This window comes from Chionomys nivalis, chromosome 9, assembly GCF_950005125.1.
Source record: "Chionomys nivalis chromosome 9, mChiNiv1.1, whole genome shotgun sequence".
Classification (NCBI taxonomy): Eukaryota; Metazoa; Chordata; class Mammalia; order Rodentia; family Cricetidae; genus Chionomys; species Chionomys nivalis.
The window spans coordinates 20,136,112-20,149,652 of NC_080094.1; the positions used below are offsets into that span (position 1 = coordinate 20,136,112).

At 45.0% G+C, this 13,541-nt stretch overlaps 1 protein-coding gene across 1 annotated transcript in view; it reads left to right on the forward strand.

The window, feature by feature from the left end:
- Nucleotides 1-13,541, forward strand: part of Tti1 (TELO2 interacting protein 1) — a 44,060-nt gene that overhangs the window by 11,282 nt on the left and 19,237 nt on the right. The window contains exons 2-3 of the mRNA XM_057781737.1: nt 4,685-7,020; nt 11,000-11,188. Of these exons, the coding sequence (XP_057637720.1) occupies nt 4,719-7,020; nt 11,000-11,188 (2,491 nt within the window). The 5' untranslated portion in view covers nt 4,685-4,718. The remainder of the gene's footprint in view (nt 1-4,684; nt 7,021-10,999; nt 11,189-13,541) is intronic.

Below are 13,541 nucleotides of genomic sequence, written 5' to 3' on the forward strand. Positions count from 1 at the left end.
AATTTGGAATTTGCTGAGTTTCTTAAATCAGTGGTTGATTTCTTTGTTTTGAACTTTTTGGTTTTGCTTAGTTTTATGTCCTTTCTTCTGGGACTTACTCACATATGAGACCTTTCAGTATATCCCACGTACCTTTATCACATTGTTTACCATTCTTTTTTCTTTCTTGGCTTGAGTTGGGGCAGTTTTTATTGATCTATCTTCCATATCATTAATCTTGTCTTTTGCTAAATCCATTTGCAACTAAAACTTACAATGTGTTCTTAGTGATAGGTTCTGTATTTCTTAACTCTATGTTTCCATTCGATGGGGGGGGGGAGCTTTTACTCAGAAAAGAAAGGTTTCTTTTTTCTTTCCCAAGACAGGGTTTCTCTGAGTAGCCACTGGAACTCAAAATATAGACCAGTCTAGCCTGTTTCTGCCTCCCAAGTCCTGAGATTAAAGGTGCATTTGCGCCACCACTACTGACTAATCTTGTTTTTTAAAGACCTTGGCTATTTAGGTTACCTGTGGATCTGCTTGTATTGTCTTTCCTATGGAGTTTCAGTTATATGGTCTTGTTTCTTCACATGTTCAGGAGCGTCTTACTGTATGTGAGAGAGTATATAAAAAGATGGTTGATGATTCCATGTAGTATTGTCTTCTCAGAGGTCTCTGCCTTTCCGCTGTTAGGCTCATCACAAACAGGAACCAAGACTGAACTTAAAGAGGGACTGAGCTGAGTCACCAGCCAAGAGTTTAAGGCTTGGGGACAAACCTCCAGTTTTGTTCCTCTAGCTTTAAGGGACACCAAAATATCTCTTGGTTTCTGTCTCAGCACCAGCCTTCTTTCCAAAATCTTGTATTTTGAAGTTTCTCATCACTAGGTTCGTCTTTCCGGCCCAAGTGGCCATTGTGTTCTCTTTTTCTCCACTGACAGCTCTGTCCTGTGCAGACCCCCAAGGTGTGCCAAGTTGTAGATGTACCACCAAGCTCTCCGAGCTGTAAGTCCACTCACCCTGAGCAGCTCCCTTCTCTGCTCCACTTGTCTTCATTGTTCTCTCAAGTGTTCAAAACTAAAAAATGTTTTTTGGGTGGATGTAATGACTCTTCTCCATAATCCAAACACTTGAGAGGCTGAGGCAGAAGGTTTGCTATGCATTTGAGGACATCTTGTGCAATTGTTCAGACACACACGTGTGCGCACGATAATTTTTGATTTTTCAGCCATCAATAAGAGTGTTAGCCTTCCATACCTTACCCTACTCTGCTTGAGAGCAGAATTTGTAAGGATCTGTAGAGATGTTGAATATCTGCCAGCGGCTTTTCTTACTTCTAGGTATGGGTTGCCCCTGCCCTCCCAGAGCCCTGGTCTAAAGTAGTAAGACATGCATGTTCAGATGTAGTCTTTGGTACTGTAGTTGAGGTATACGCTAGAGGTGGTAGGAAAGGGGAGAGAAATGTGAAATATGGCATCTCTTTAGAAAGTGGTAAGTTTTTATTTTTGTTTTGTTTTTGGCTTTTTGAGTCAGGGTTTCTCTGTGTAGACCTGGCTGTCCTGGAACTAGCTCTTGTAGACCAGACTAGCCTCAAACTCACAGAGATCCACATGCTCCTGCTGCCAGAGTGCTGAGATTAAAGATGTGCACCACCACTTCCTGGCTAGAAAGTGGCAAGTTTTATAATTGTGTATGGTTACAATATTGAATGATGAGGTTGGTACAGTGAGCAGATGCCTAGTGAGGACTCCACAAGACCTGGTAGAAGCTTAGACAAGAGGTGGGGGGCTGTTCTAGTTGGTACAATATGAAGTCTGTGAGCATCCTCCTTGGTTTAGGGAGGCATTGATAGCATGGAAGTGGTGAAATTGAAGGAATGGTAAAATTAAGAGGAAAATGAAAGAAGGCAGAGATCTCAAGGCTTCTAGCTTGAGTGAGGGTCATAAATAACAAATGAAAGCCATTCTGAGTCTGTTTCCTTAGGCCTGTGTCCATACAGTCTGAGCTTTGGAGCTGCTACCCTGGGGGAGACTCGTAGCTCCCTGGTTACTTTCATGAAATTCCTAAGGTGACTAAGAGAGATGCAGAGCCCCAGACAGTTGCTCCCACCTCAGCCTTTTCAGTTTTATGTGATGTATACTAGAAATTCACTTGAGCATTCTGTTTGAAGAACATTCTCCACACAGAAAAAAAAAAGGATTGCCATTGTTTTCTTCTTTTATTCCTCTTCCTGTTTTAGGTCTCTGTTGTGTTTTTGTTTATTGGTTTCTTTATATGTGCATACATGTTTTGTGATTGTGTATACATGGGTAGAGTGTACGTAAGTATAAGGTATACTTGTAGATTGTGTATATGTGCTCGTGCATGTGTTTGGAGGCAGAAGTTGTAGCCTTGAGTATTGTTCCTCGGGAACCATCTACCTTGTTTTGTTTATTTAGAAAGAAGTTCTCCCTAGGATCTGGAGCTCACCAATTAGACTAGACTGGTCAGCCAGTCCCAGGAATCCTGTCTCTACCACCCCAAGTGTATGCTACCTGACTTTTTTCATGTGGGTTCTCAGAGAAGATTTAACTGAGGTCATTGTGATACCACAGCAAGCACCTTATCAAAGAGCCCCTTGCCCAGGTTTAAGCTAACTCTGCTTGACCCTCCAGGTCACTCGCTGGTCTCAGCAATTAGCCATCATTCATTCATTATTACATCAAGTGAACTTTTGGGGCATGGGAAGTCATGCTTTTAATACTAAGAAATATCTTTTATTGTGTACTTGAACTTCTTTAATTCAGATTCTCATCTGCTTCTAGTAGGAGTTCTGCTACAGGTAAGATTCGCCACCTCCAGGAGACTGAAATGAATTTCCTGCCTCCGACTGTGGGACTCAGTAAACTTCTTTTCCTTTCCATTAATTCAGTGGCCACCACCTCAGGCAGGAAATGCCACAAATAGTGTGTGAGCCAGTACCAAGGGGGTGTCACTGATCCTCAGTCTAGCTAATGGCATCCACACTTGACATTTTCCTAACCTAGGTGAGGAGGCTTAGAATTCTTTCCTTGGCCTCATGGGAACCACAGATGCCAGCAATACTCTTCCTCACAGGGTCTGTGGAACTCTGGAGGTCAACTCTCTCTAGGGTATCTTATTGTGCACTGGAGCCCTCTGTTGGTTCACAGGCACAATCCAGCTCAGCTCTCTGGAATGGCCAGGTCTTGGTCTGTAAACACACTAGGTTCTTCTGGCCTGTCAGCCCTGTGGCCCCTGGATTTAGGAGTACTCATTCATGAGCTAGAGATGGACAGCCGAGGAGGAAAAATGCAAGCCCTCCAGACTGAATGATCACTAATCCAGCCATGGGTGATCATTCCATCCAATGCCAGCATTTTACAATGTTATACATTTATAGCTCCAGCTTTGACTTGGTCCATAGTACCCTTGGGCCTCAGTTTTGTGTCTTCCCAGCATGCTCTGTTTTCCTAAAGGAAATGTTTTGTTGTTGTTGTTGTTTTGGATTTTCGAGACAGGGTTTCTCCGTAGCTTTTTTTTTTTTTTTTTTTTTTTTTTGGTTCCTGTCCTGGAACTAGCTCTTGTAGACCAGGCTGGCCTCGAACTCACAGAGATCCGCCTGCCTCTGTCTCCCGAGTGCTGGGATTAAAAGCATGCACCACCACCGCCCGGCTAAAGGAAATGAAATGTTTGAGGCTTATTTCTCTCCCCAAGCTCTGTGTTTATCTTTTTTTTGTTCACTGTCAGTCTGAGTTTGAATTTCTCACAGGAAAGAAAGGCTTTCAGGCATTAAGCGGCTCAGCCTCTTCATTACCTCTAAACCTGTCTCCTTTGCTTTCCTGCTGCCATCCAGCTTTCCATGCTGCAGCAATCTCTTCCCCGTGATGGCTGTGGCAGTGTACACTCCTGGTTTTCCATCCCTGGGCATACTCTACTTCCTTTTGTGTTTATCAGCCCCACCCAGCTCTGATCCTTCCTCCATATTACCATCTGCATAAAGATCATAGCCTCCCAACCCCCATCTCCGTCTCTCTCTCTCTTAAAACCTCCAGTGACAAGAACAGGCAAAAGGAATCTTAAGAGAGAAGTCAGAATTATAGAGGAAGAGGGATCAGTTGTAAAGGACATGGGAAAGCCTTCTCGGATGCTAGAAACATTTTCTGTCTTGCTTTGGGTAGTGTTTATGCAGGCCTCAACATATTTGAGAACTCACTGACCTGTACACCAAGACTGTGTTTTCTCTGTATATCCCTCTTCTTTCAGCAGCCCAGTAAGGAGTTAGGACTCAGTCTCTAGCCTAGCCCAGAACCTTATGCATTTGCCCCTGGGTAATGGTTCAGGCATGCTATTTTGAAACTCAGTTCTGGCTCTCCTAGGGATGTGACTCGAACCCTGCTCACTTAGAACCTAAACTTAGGTCTGACCTAATAGCTAGAGACTACGCTGTTTGCTTGCATCCTTCACTGAGCAGAGAATACTCCAAGAATAGGAGCCAGTTCTTTACGGTTCCCTTGCTCTCCCTTACAATGACTGGCACTTTGGGCCCCATAAATAGTGGGTGGATGGATGGATGGATGGATGGATGGATGGATGGATGGATGGATGGAATGATGGATGGAATGATGGACGGATGGACAGACCTTCACTTTGTATTTGCTTTGAGCTTGACACTCTTTACTGAGAAGCTTCCCTCTTTCAACCTACAGGATGTTTCCTCAGTGAGGGGAAGACAGTTGTGCAATGGCAGTGTTTGACACTCCTGAGGAGGCCTTTGGCATCCTCCGTCCAGTTTGTGTTCAGCTCACCAAGGCCCAGACAGTGGAGAATGTAGAACATCTGCAGACACAGTTACAGGCCGTGAGTGATTCTGCCCTTCAGGAGCTACAGCAGTACGTCCTCTTCCCCTTACGATTTGCCCTGAAGACCCCAGGGCCCAAAAGAGAGCGTCTGGTCCAGAGCGTGGTGGAGTGCCTCACCTTCATCCTCTCTTCAACTTGTGTGAGAGAGCAAGAGCTTCTCCAAGAGCTCTTCTCGGAACTTTCAGCCTGTCTGTACTCTCCCAACTCCCAAAAACCTGCAGCTGTGTCGGAGGAGTTGAAATTGGCTGTGATCCAGGGACTTAGCACCTTAATGCACTCAGCTTACAGGGACATCATTCTGACTTTTTATGAGCCCTCCATTCTGCCTCGGTTAGGATTTGCTGTATCTTTACTGTTGGGCTTGGCAGAGCAGGAGAAGTGTAAGCAGATTAAAATTGCTGCCTTGGAGTGTCTACAGGTTCTCCTCCTTCAGTGCGACTGTCAAGACCATCCGAGGCCCGTGGGTGAACTGGAGCAGCAGCAGCAGCTGGGAGATTTGTTGGCGTCTTTCCTACCTGGAATCTCAACTGCACTGACCAGAATCATCACAGGAGACTTTAAACAAGGTCACAGTATTGTTGTGTCTTCCCTAAAGGTCTTTTACAAGACAGTGGGCTTCATCATGGCTGATGAACAGCTCACAAGGATCCCAAAGGCTGGAGCAAACCCTGCAGTTGAGCCCAGAGTGGCAGCCCTGATGATTCACAGGGAAGCAGACTGGGTAAAAAGCACTGGGGACAAGTTGGCGATCCTTATTAAAAAGATAATTGAGAGTGTCTCAGTTCACCCTCACTGGAAGGCAAGGCTGGAGCTGGTAGAGCTTGTGGAGGTCCTGCTTCTGAAGTGCAGTCAGTCCCTGGTTGAATGCACGGGTCCCCTCTTGAAGGTGTTAGTTGGTCTAGTAAATGATGAAAGTCCTGAAGTCCAGGCGCAGTGCAATACAGTGCTAAGGCATTTTGCAGATCAGAAAGTAGTGGTGGGCAGCAGAGCCTTGGCTGACATCTTGTCAGAAAGCCTGCATGCACTTGCCACATCTCTTCCCCGCCTAATGAACACACAAGACGACCAGGGCAAGTTCTCTACTCTTTCCTTGTTACTGGGGTATCTAAAGCTATTGGGCCCCAAAGTGTATGTGATTCTCAATTCTGTTGCCCACCTGCAGCGCCTTTCCAGAGCACTTGTCCAAGTACTAGAGCTAGAGGTGGCAGATGTCAAGATGGTGGAAGAGCGGCGCTGGAACTCTGACAACCTGAGTGCTTCTCCAGAGGCCTCAGATGCGCGACCGTGGAGCCGAGTCCAGAGGAGATATTTCCGCTGCTTCACTGATGAGAGGGTCTTCCTGCTCCTGCGGCAGATCTGTCAGCTCCTTGGTTACTATGGGGACCTGTATTTGCTTGTCGATCACTTCATGGAACTGTACCATGCATCTGTAGTTTACCGAAAGCAAGCTGCCATGATTCTTAATGAACTGATTGTAGGGGCTGCCGGGCTGGATGTAGAAGATATTCATAACAAATGTACAAGCATAGGCCCAGAGGAACTGAGAGAGATTGTGAAATCTATATTGGAGGAATACATCAGCCAAGAAAACTGGTACTTGATTACCTGTATTGAAGCTGAGGAGGGGGAGGAAACGACAGTGAAGCCTCCTGGCCTCCAGGCCATCACATCTGGTACACACACCTGCCACGTTGTATCTTTTCCAGCCTCGTCAAAGCCGAGCCCCACTATCTGCTCCATGAACAGTAACATCTGGCAGATATGCATTCAGTTGGAAGGGATTGGCCAGTTTGCGTATGCATTACGAAAAGACTTCCGTTTGCTTTTGATGTCAGCTCTCTATCCAGTACTGGAGAAGGCTGGAGACCAAACCTTGCTCATTAGTCAAGTGGCTACTAGCACCATGGTAGCCATCTGCCACGCTTGTGGCTATAACTCCGTACAGCACCTGATCAATCAAAATTCAGACTATTTGGTGAATGGTATCTCTTTAAATCTGCGTCACCTTGCTCTGCACCCTCATACCCCAAAAGTCTTAGAAGTCATGCTTCGGAACTCAGATGCTAGCCTACTTCCTTTGGTAGCAGATGTGGTTCAAGATGTCTTGGCCACCCTGGACCAATTTTATGATAAGAGAGCTGCTTCCTTTGTCAGCGTTCTGCATGCTTTGCTGGCAGCATTAGGTACATTGAAAGCCTTTTTTGATGCCAGTTGAGGAGATAGGAGCCAAGATCCTGGTTTGCCTAGTCTTATTCCATGTTCAGGAATGTGCTATGGAGGACATTGGGAAGGTTGTCTCTCCAACCCCACAGGGCACAGGGGATTGTCAGACTACAGTGTTGGTTTTTATACTTTGAATATTTCTGTCATTTATTGAGCCCTGCTCTGTGTCAGGGATATAAACCACACAGACTAGGTAGAAACAGCATTTTTTATTTTACAAATAAGAAAAACCAAGGCTCAATGAGATCCTGTTCAGCCAAGGTCACACTATTAATAAGGGATAAAGTTGGATTTGTGGCTAGTTTATTCTTTCCAATATACTATGCTGCTACTGGTGCTTCTTAGAGCTGGCAGCATCTGTGCTGGGAGAAGGCAGGAGCAGCAGGAAGCACTCAGCCACCGAGAGCTGGGACAGCAGATAGAACCTTTTCTTTCTTTGGTTGGGGTTGGCTCTGGGAATTGGACTTAGGGCTTATATATGCTAAGGCATTGTACCACTGAGCTACATCCTCAGCCCTCTAGAATTTTTCTGATGATGGTAATCCTCTGTTCCTTTTGCCCAGTGCAATAGCCAGTAACCATGCATGACTAAAACTTCTGGGGAGTTGAATTTTTTTGTTTGTTTTTGTTTAGTTTTTCAAGACAGGGTTTCTCTGTGTAACAGTCCTGAGCGTCCTGGAACTCACTTGGACCAGGCTGGCCTCAAACTCACTGAGATCTGTCTGCCTTTGCCTCTTGAGATTACAGGTGTGAACCATTATGTTCAGCAGGGAATTGAAATTTTAATTTTGTTTCATATTTTAGCCACATGGACCATACTGGACAGCAGTAATCTAGAAGCTTAAAAACATTTATTTTTATTTTATATGTTTGAGTGTTTTGCCTGTATATGTGTATATGCCTACACATGTGTGTTTAGTGCCCTACAGAGGCCAGAAGAAGGCACTATATCTCCCAGAACCAGAGTTACAGTTTGTGTGAGCCACCATATGGGTACTGGGAATTGGAACTGGGCCTGCTGGAAGAGCAGCCAGTGTTCTTAACTGCTGTACCATCTCTCCAGCCCCTTGTTCTTGTTTTTAACCTTTTTTTTTAAAGAAAAAAAAAGATTTATTTATGCGTATGACTGTTGTACCTGCATGTATGTCTGTGCACCACATGCATGTAGTGCCCCTGGAGACCAGAAAAGGGAGTCAGATCCCCTGGAAGTGGAATTACAGGTGTGGGTGCTAAAAATTGAACCCAGTTCCCCTGAAAGAGCAGCCAGTGTTTTTTAACCACTGAGCCATCTCTCCAGCCCGTCCTTTTAATTGTACCAGTTGACTTAATTGTCTCATTTATATTTTGATCCTGCTGGGTGCTTTCTAGAGATATTAGCCACCATTAGCATGGCATGATTTTCTACCATGAACAAAAACCAGGCTTGGTAGGATTATACCTGTAATCCCAGCTGCCAGGACACTCAAACAGAAGCATCATGAGTTCAAGGCCAGTCTGATGTACATAGCAAGACCATGTGTAATTAATAAATAAATCCCTCAAGTGAACAGTTAATCATTGAATGAGAAACAGTGAGCTCTATCCTGGTGCTTTTATCCAAAGAGCATATCTCCTGTGCTGCCCATAGCCTCTGAGGCAGAGGAAAAGGTCCTTGGCCTCATTCTGTCAGGTGAAAAGGCCAAGATCCTGTGAGAAACTTTCTCAGGAGAGGTGACTAGGGCAGGGACCATGCTCTTCTCTGGGGCGACACTTCATTGTTCACTCATTCATTCATGACCACTCACGTACCGCGCAGATGCTCTTTCTTTACTCGTAAAGAGTGCTGCTGTACGTCAGATGCTATACCAAGTAGTGAGGATACAGCAGTGAACAAGATCACACACGCAGCTTTCCTGCTACTGAGAGACTTAAGCTGCTGGTAAGCACTTTGAAGGACACGAAAACCTCGTGCTAGGGAGGAGCAGGGATAGGCTACTCGAGGTTGCACTGTCAGGGAAGCCCTCTCTGGGAAATTCAGCTAAGGCTGATACTGGAAGGAGGAGGAGGCTGCGAGGTGTGCAGGGCTGTGGTGCTCTTTCGGCTGCATCACATCCCACTGTGTCACGACACTGACTTTAACCAGACCTTTCTTGACATTAAAAAAAGAATGTTAAACCGGGCAGTGGTAAAAAAAAGAATGTTAAACCTGGCAGTGGTGGCGCACGCCTTTAATCCCAGCACTCGGGAGGCAGAGGCAGGCGGATCTCTGGGAGTTCGAGACCAGCCTGGTCTACAAGAGCTAGTTCCAGGACAGGTTCCAAAGCCACAGAGAAACCCTGTCTTGAAAAACCTAAAAAAAAAAAAAAAAAAAAAAAAAAAAAAAAAAAGGTTTCTCTATCTTTTGCTTTCAATATTATCAGTAGCTTAAATTCCTAAAAGAAATGCTTGTTCAAAGGGTTTTACATTTAAATTTTTGATTGAGAGTATCAAATTGCTCTCCTAAGAGGTTGTACCAATTTAAGCTCCATCAGCAATGTAAAAGTGCCAATTTTGCCACACCCTCACCTATACTGTCTTATTACCGAGCCTTTGATCTTTGCTAATCCAATAGGAGAAAAATTGCACCTTATTATAGTTGTAATTTGCATTAAGAGTGAGGTTGAGCTTCTTTTCATACGTTTAAAACCCATTTGTGAGCAAAGACATTTTCCAGTCTGACACTAGCTTTGAATGTAAAAATAATCTGCAGTGTGTGGACTCCCTGCAGTTACAATGCTGGGGCTAGGCTTTACCCATTTGGGGTCCAGCGCCTGAGAGTGCACCCAGAGCCTAATATATACCTGAGAATGGGGCGCTGAAGAAACGGCATGCTTAGCTGCGCATGGAGCACACGCCTTTGCTCCTAGCACTCAGGAGGCAGGGGCAGGCAGATCTCTGCCTTGTCTCAAAATTCAATTTAATTTAGAAAGGATGCTTAACTCCACATGTAGGAGCCTCCAGATACCAGCCAGGAAACTGTCATCTCGATCATTTGCTCCCTGATACTCCCAGGTGCCTGAACAGGTCACCTCCCTTCTGCTTTCTGGCTTTGGGCAGTTGCTCCTTATTGAAAAGGAGACTAGCAGGTGCTAAAAGTGACAGTCTTTCTCCTCTTGTTGGCAGAAGGGAGGGAGGGCACTGGCCAAGAGGCTGTAGGATTGGGGATGTTATTGCTTTATTCTTTAAGTATTCAGAACCTTTTGGAATTAAAGACTTTGAAGGGTCTCAATACCCAGGAATGACTGAAATTACAACTGCTGTAGTTAAGTAAGGAATTTAGACCCTGGTGGACACCCCACACTCACCCTGACTTCCTGGTTTCCCCTTTGTGATTGCTACAGAGGCCTAAGGCCCCTCAGGGGACAGTTGGAAAGCACTGGAGTGGTTTAAGGTTTATGCACTGGAGCATTTTCTGTTAAGAAACCCGTGTAAGGCTGCCCGTTCTCCCAGTACTGCAGAGCCCATCGAACGAGGAGCGTATCCTGTCCTCAGAGTTGCGGCACTTGTGTTTGTCCTCAGACACACTGCATATGTTTGAGTTCCAACCCTGTGCTGTGGCATGTTAGAGTCAGGAGTTCCATGGTGAAGATTCACATACCAAACTACACGAAAAATAAATACAGTTACAAAATACAAAGGGAAAGAGCTTTGTGCTGTGTAAGGGACAGCGTTCCTGGGAATGTTCTGATTGTTCTGAAATGTGCAGTGATTTGGAATTAGACAGATGTAAAGTAGGAGAAAAGTATTCTGGACATTGAAGAGCAGCAGCATGTATAAGAGTTCTGAGGCAGGAAAATACCTTGTGTGCTGGAGCCACTGGAAGTTGGCAAGTTAGGGGGCAGCCAACTGACGTAGTAGAAGGTGGGGTTGCAGTGCTGGTGCCTGTCACTAATCACGAGTCATGATAACATTTTCTTGCAGCCCGCTGGTTCCCAGATGCAGGTTCTACTGGGCAGCTCCAGCCGTGCAGTTTAGAAGAGGAGGGAAGGCAAATGCCAGCAGCTCGCCAGGCTAGTGCCACAGCAGAGGACATCGAGCAGTTTGTGCTGAACTACCTCAAAGAGAAGGACATAGCAGAGGGGAATGTTTCTGACCTTGAAACTGAGGAAGGTAATTGCTGTTTGGTTTCACTAGCTCCTTTTTGAACCAATCATTGTGAAAACAATAAAATGTCATTCCAGAAAGTGGAAGAAAAGTTGCCCTAAACCTCACTATGCTCACAGCTGTTCGTGTGTGTGTGTGTGTGTATGTGAGTAAACTTTCCCCATTCCTTTTATTTAAAAAAAAAAAACAAAACTATTTACATGGTAGCAGCCATAGTTTTGTTTGTGCTGATGAAGATTGTGCTGGGACTCACTACCACTGGACTGTACCTAGTGCCTCTGGCTCGAACGTCTAAATGTCCCATATCCTTCGTGTTTAGTCATAAAGGACACTCCAAGTTTTCAGAGTCATTGTTGGGGTGGCAGCTACCAAGTGTGCATCCCCCATGTGAAGTTAGGGTTGCCTGCAACCTTGCTGTGATACAGTGTGCCAAGGGATAATTCTCTGTGTGTGACCTTTTCTTCGTACTTGCATATCTGTGGCACAAGAAATAAAAACCCAGAGACAGATAATTGGGTTTCAGATTAAGGGTAAAAAAATACAACATCCAGCCCCTGGCTCTTACCTCTACCTCAGTCTGAAATGAAAATCGTGCCTCCAGGAATCTCAGAATGAGACTGTGTCTGAGAACTGTCTCCTCCTGTCTTATATTCCTCTCTAGTGCTGGGGTTAAAGGCATGCACCACTACCGCCTGGTTTCTGTGGCAAACTAGTGTGGCTACTGGGATTAAAGGTGTGTGTCACCACTGCCTAGTCTGTAAGGCTGACCAGGGCGCTGTTTTACTCTCTGATCTTTGGGCAAGCTTTACTTATGAAAATACAGATGAAATATCACTACACATATCTCTAGAAATTCTCACAAGTAGGGTTTCTACATCCAAGATAAGAGCATCAGCTAGTGCTGCCCAGATTGCCTTCCAGACAGTCTTATCAGTCTGCACCTTCCCAGCAGTGGTGATTGCCTGCTTCACTTGCCAGTGTTAGCAAGTTAATAATGGCTCATTATTTTACTTTGCATGTCTTTGATTGATGCCCAAGTTGGATGTGTTTCTTTATGCTTCTTCCTATCATTTTTTTCTTTCTTGGGCCCATTGTCTATTCATGGGCTTCATCTATTCCTTTATTAGTAGGGAACGATTGCGGTGTTTTTCTTACATATATATGATAGAGGAAAAAGAGCGTTCAAGCCAGTAACAGCTCTGGCCTCTTGTTTTATTCACAAACTCAATCTGGAGCTTTAGGTCATGGAAGGATTAATAAATTATTAGAATCGCCTCTGCAAATATAAAATGCCAAGTCATAATGAGCTTGGTGGTCCCAGAACTATCCTAAATCGAACTGAGTCCCAAATTAGTTTGTTAGGTTGAAGTGAGCAGATTTCTTTTTTCTTTTTCATTTTTCCCATCTGTGCTTTTATTCTGGTGAGCTGGAGCCAAAACATCCAGGATAACGGGAAAGTATAGCCCACAGCCATGAATGCAACAAGATTCCTTGTGAGCAGTGGCAAGCAGTACAGGTCCAAACTCTTTCCCACAGCCAGCGCTCTGGTTATAACCTTCAGGCTTTTTCTTCTGTTTCTCTGCTGAGCCAGCCTGAACCTTCCTGTGAATCACACTCCACCCAGTCCTGCGTCTCTGAAGAGGGATGTGAGTTGGCCTTTCATGATCAAGGCTGCCACTCTAGTCCAAGATCCAAACCCAACAATAAATCTGCTCTTCTGTGAGTAAGGTCTTCTGGTTCTGGTGAGGTAATGCAGTCAAAAAAGTGCTTGCTGTGCAAGCATAAGGATTCAAGTTTGATCCTCAGAAGTCACATAAGAAGCCTGACATGGTAGCATGGGCTTGTAATCCCAGTACTCAGGCTGTGAAGATAGGCAAGTCCCCAAGCTCTCTGGCCAGCTAGCCTAGCCTACTCAGTGAGCTCCAGACCAGTTTCTACCAGGTTTGAAAAACCAAGGTGGATAACTTGAACAAAACACAAGTTTGACTTCTAGCCTTTCCAAGCACACACACATGCACGCACCCACCCATCCACATGGATATACACAAACACACAAAGATCTGCTTCTGTTTGATAGCTGCTAGGATCAGATGACATGAATCAAACCTCCTCCAAAATCAGAAGCTCACATTCCTGAAAAGCACTCCACAACACACAGATTCAAACAACAGATCCTCCTCTGAGGAGAAGCGGTCTAACCCTGTTACTCTTGCAATTAGCATTTTTTATGGGTATTCGACTTCTTGACTTTGTAAGATTGTTCGTCCTAATACAGGTTTGGCGTGAATGTTCTGTTTAACTATGTAAAGGCAGCTTATACAGCCAAGGTCCCTTTCTCTGAGAAAGCCAAATATTCCAC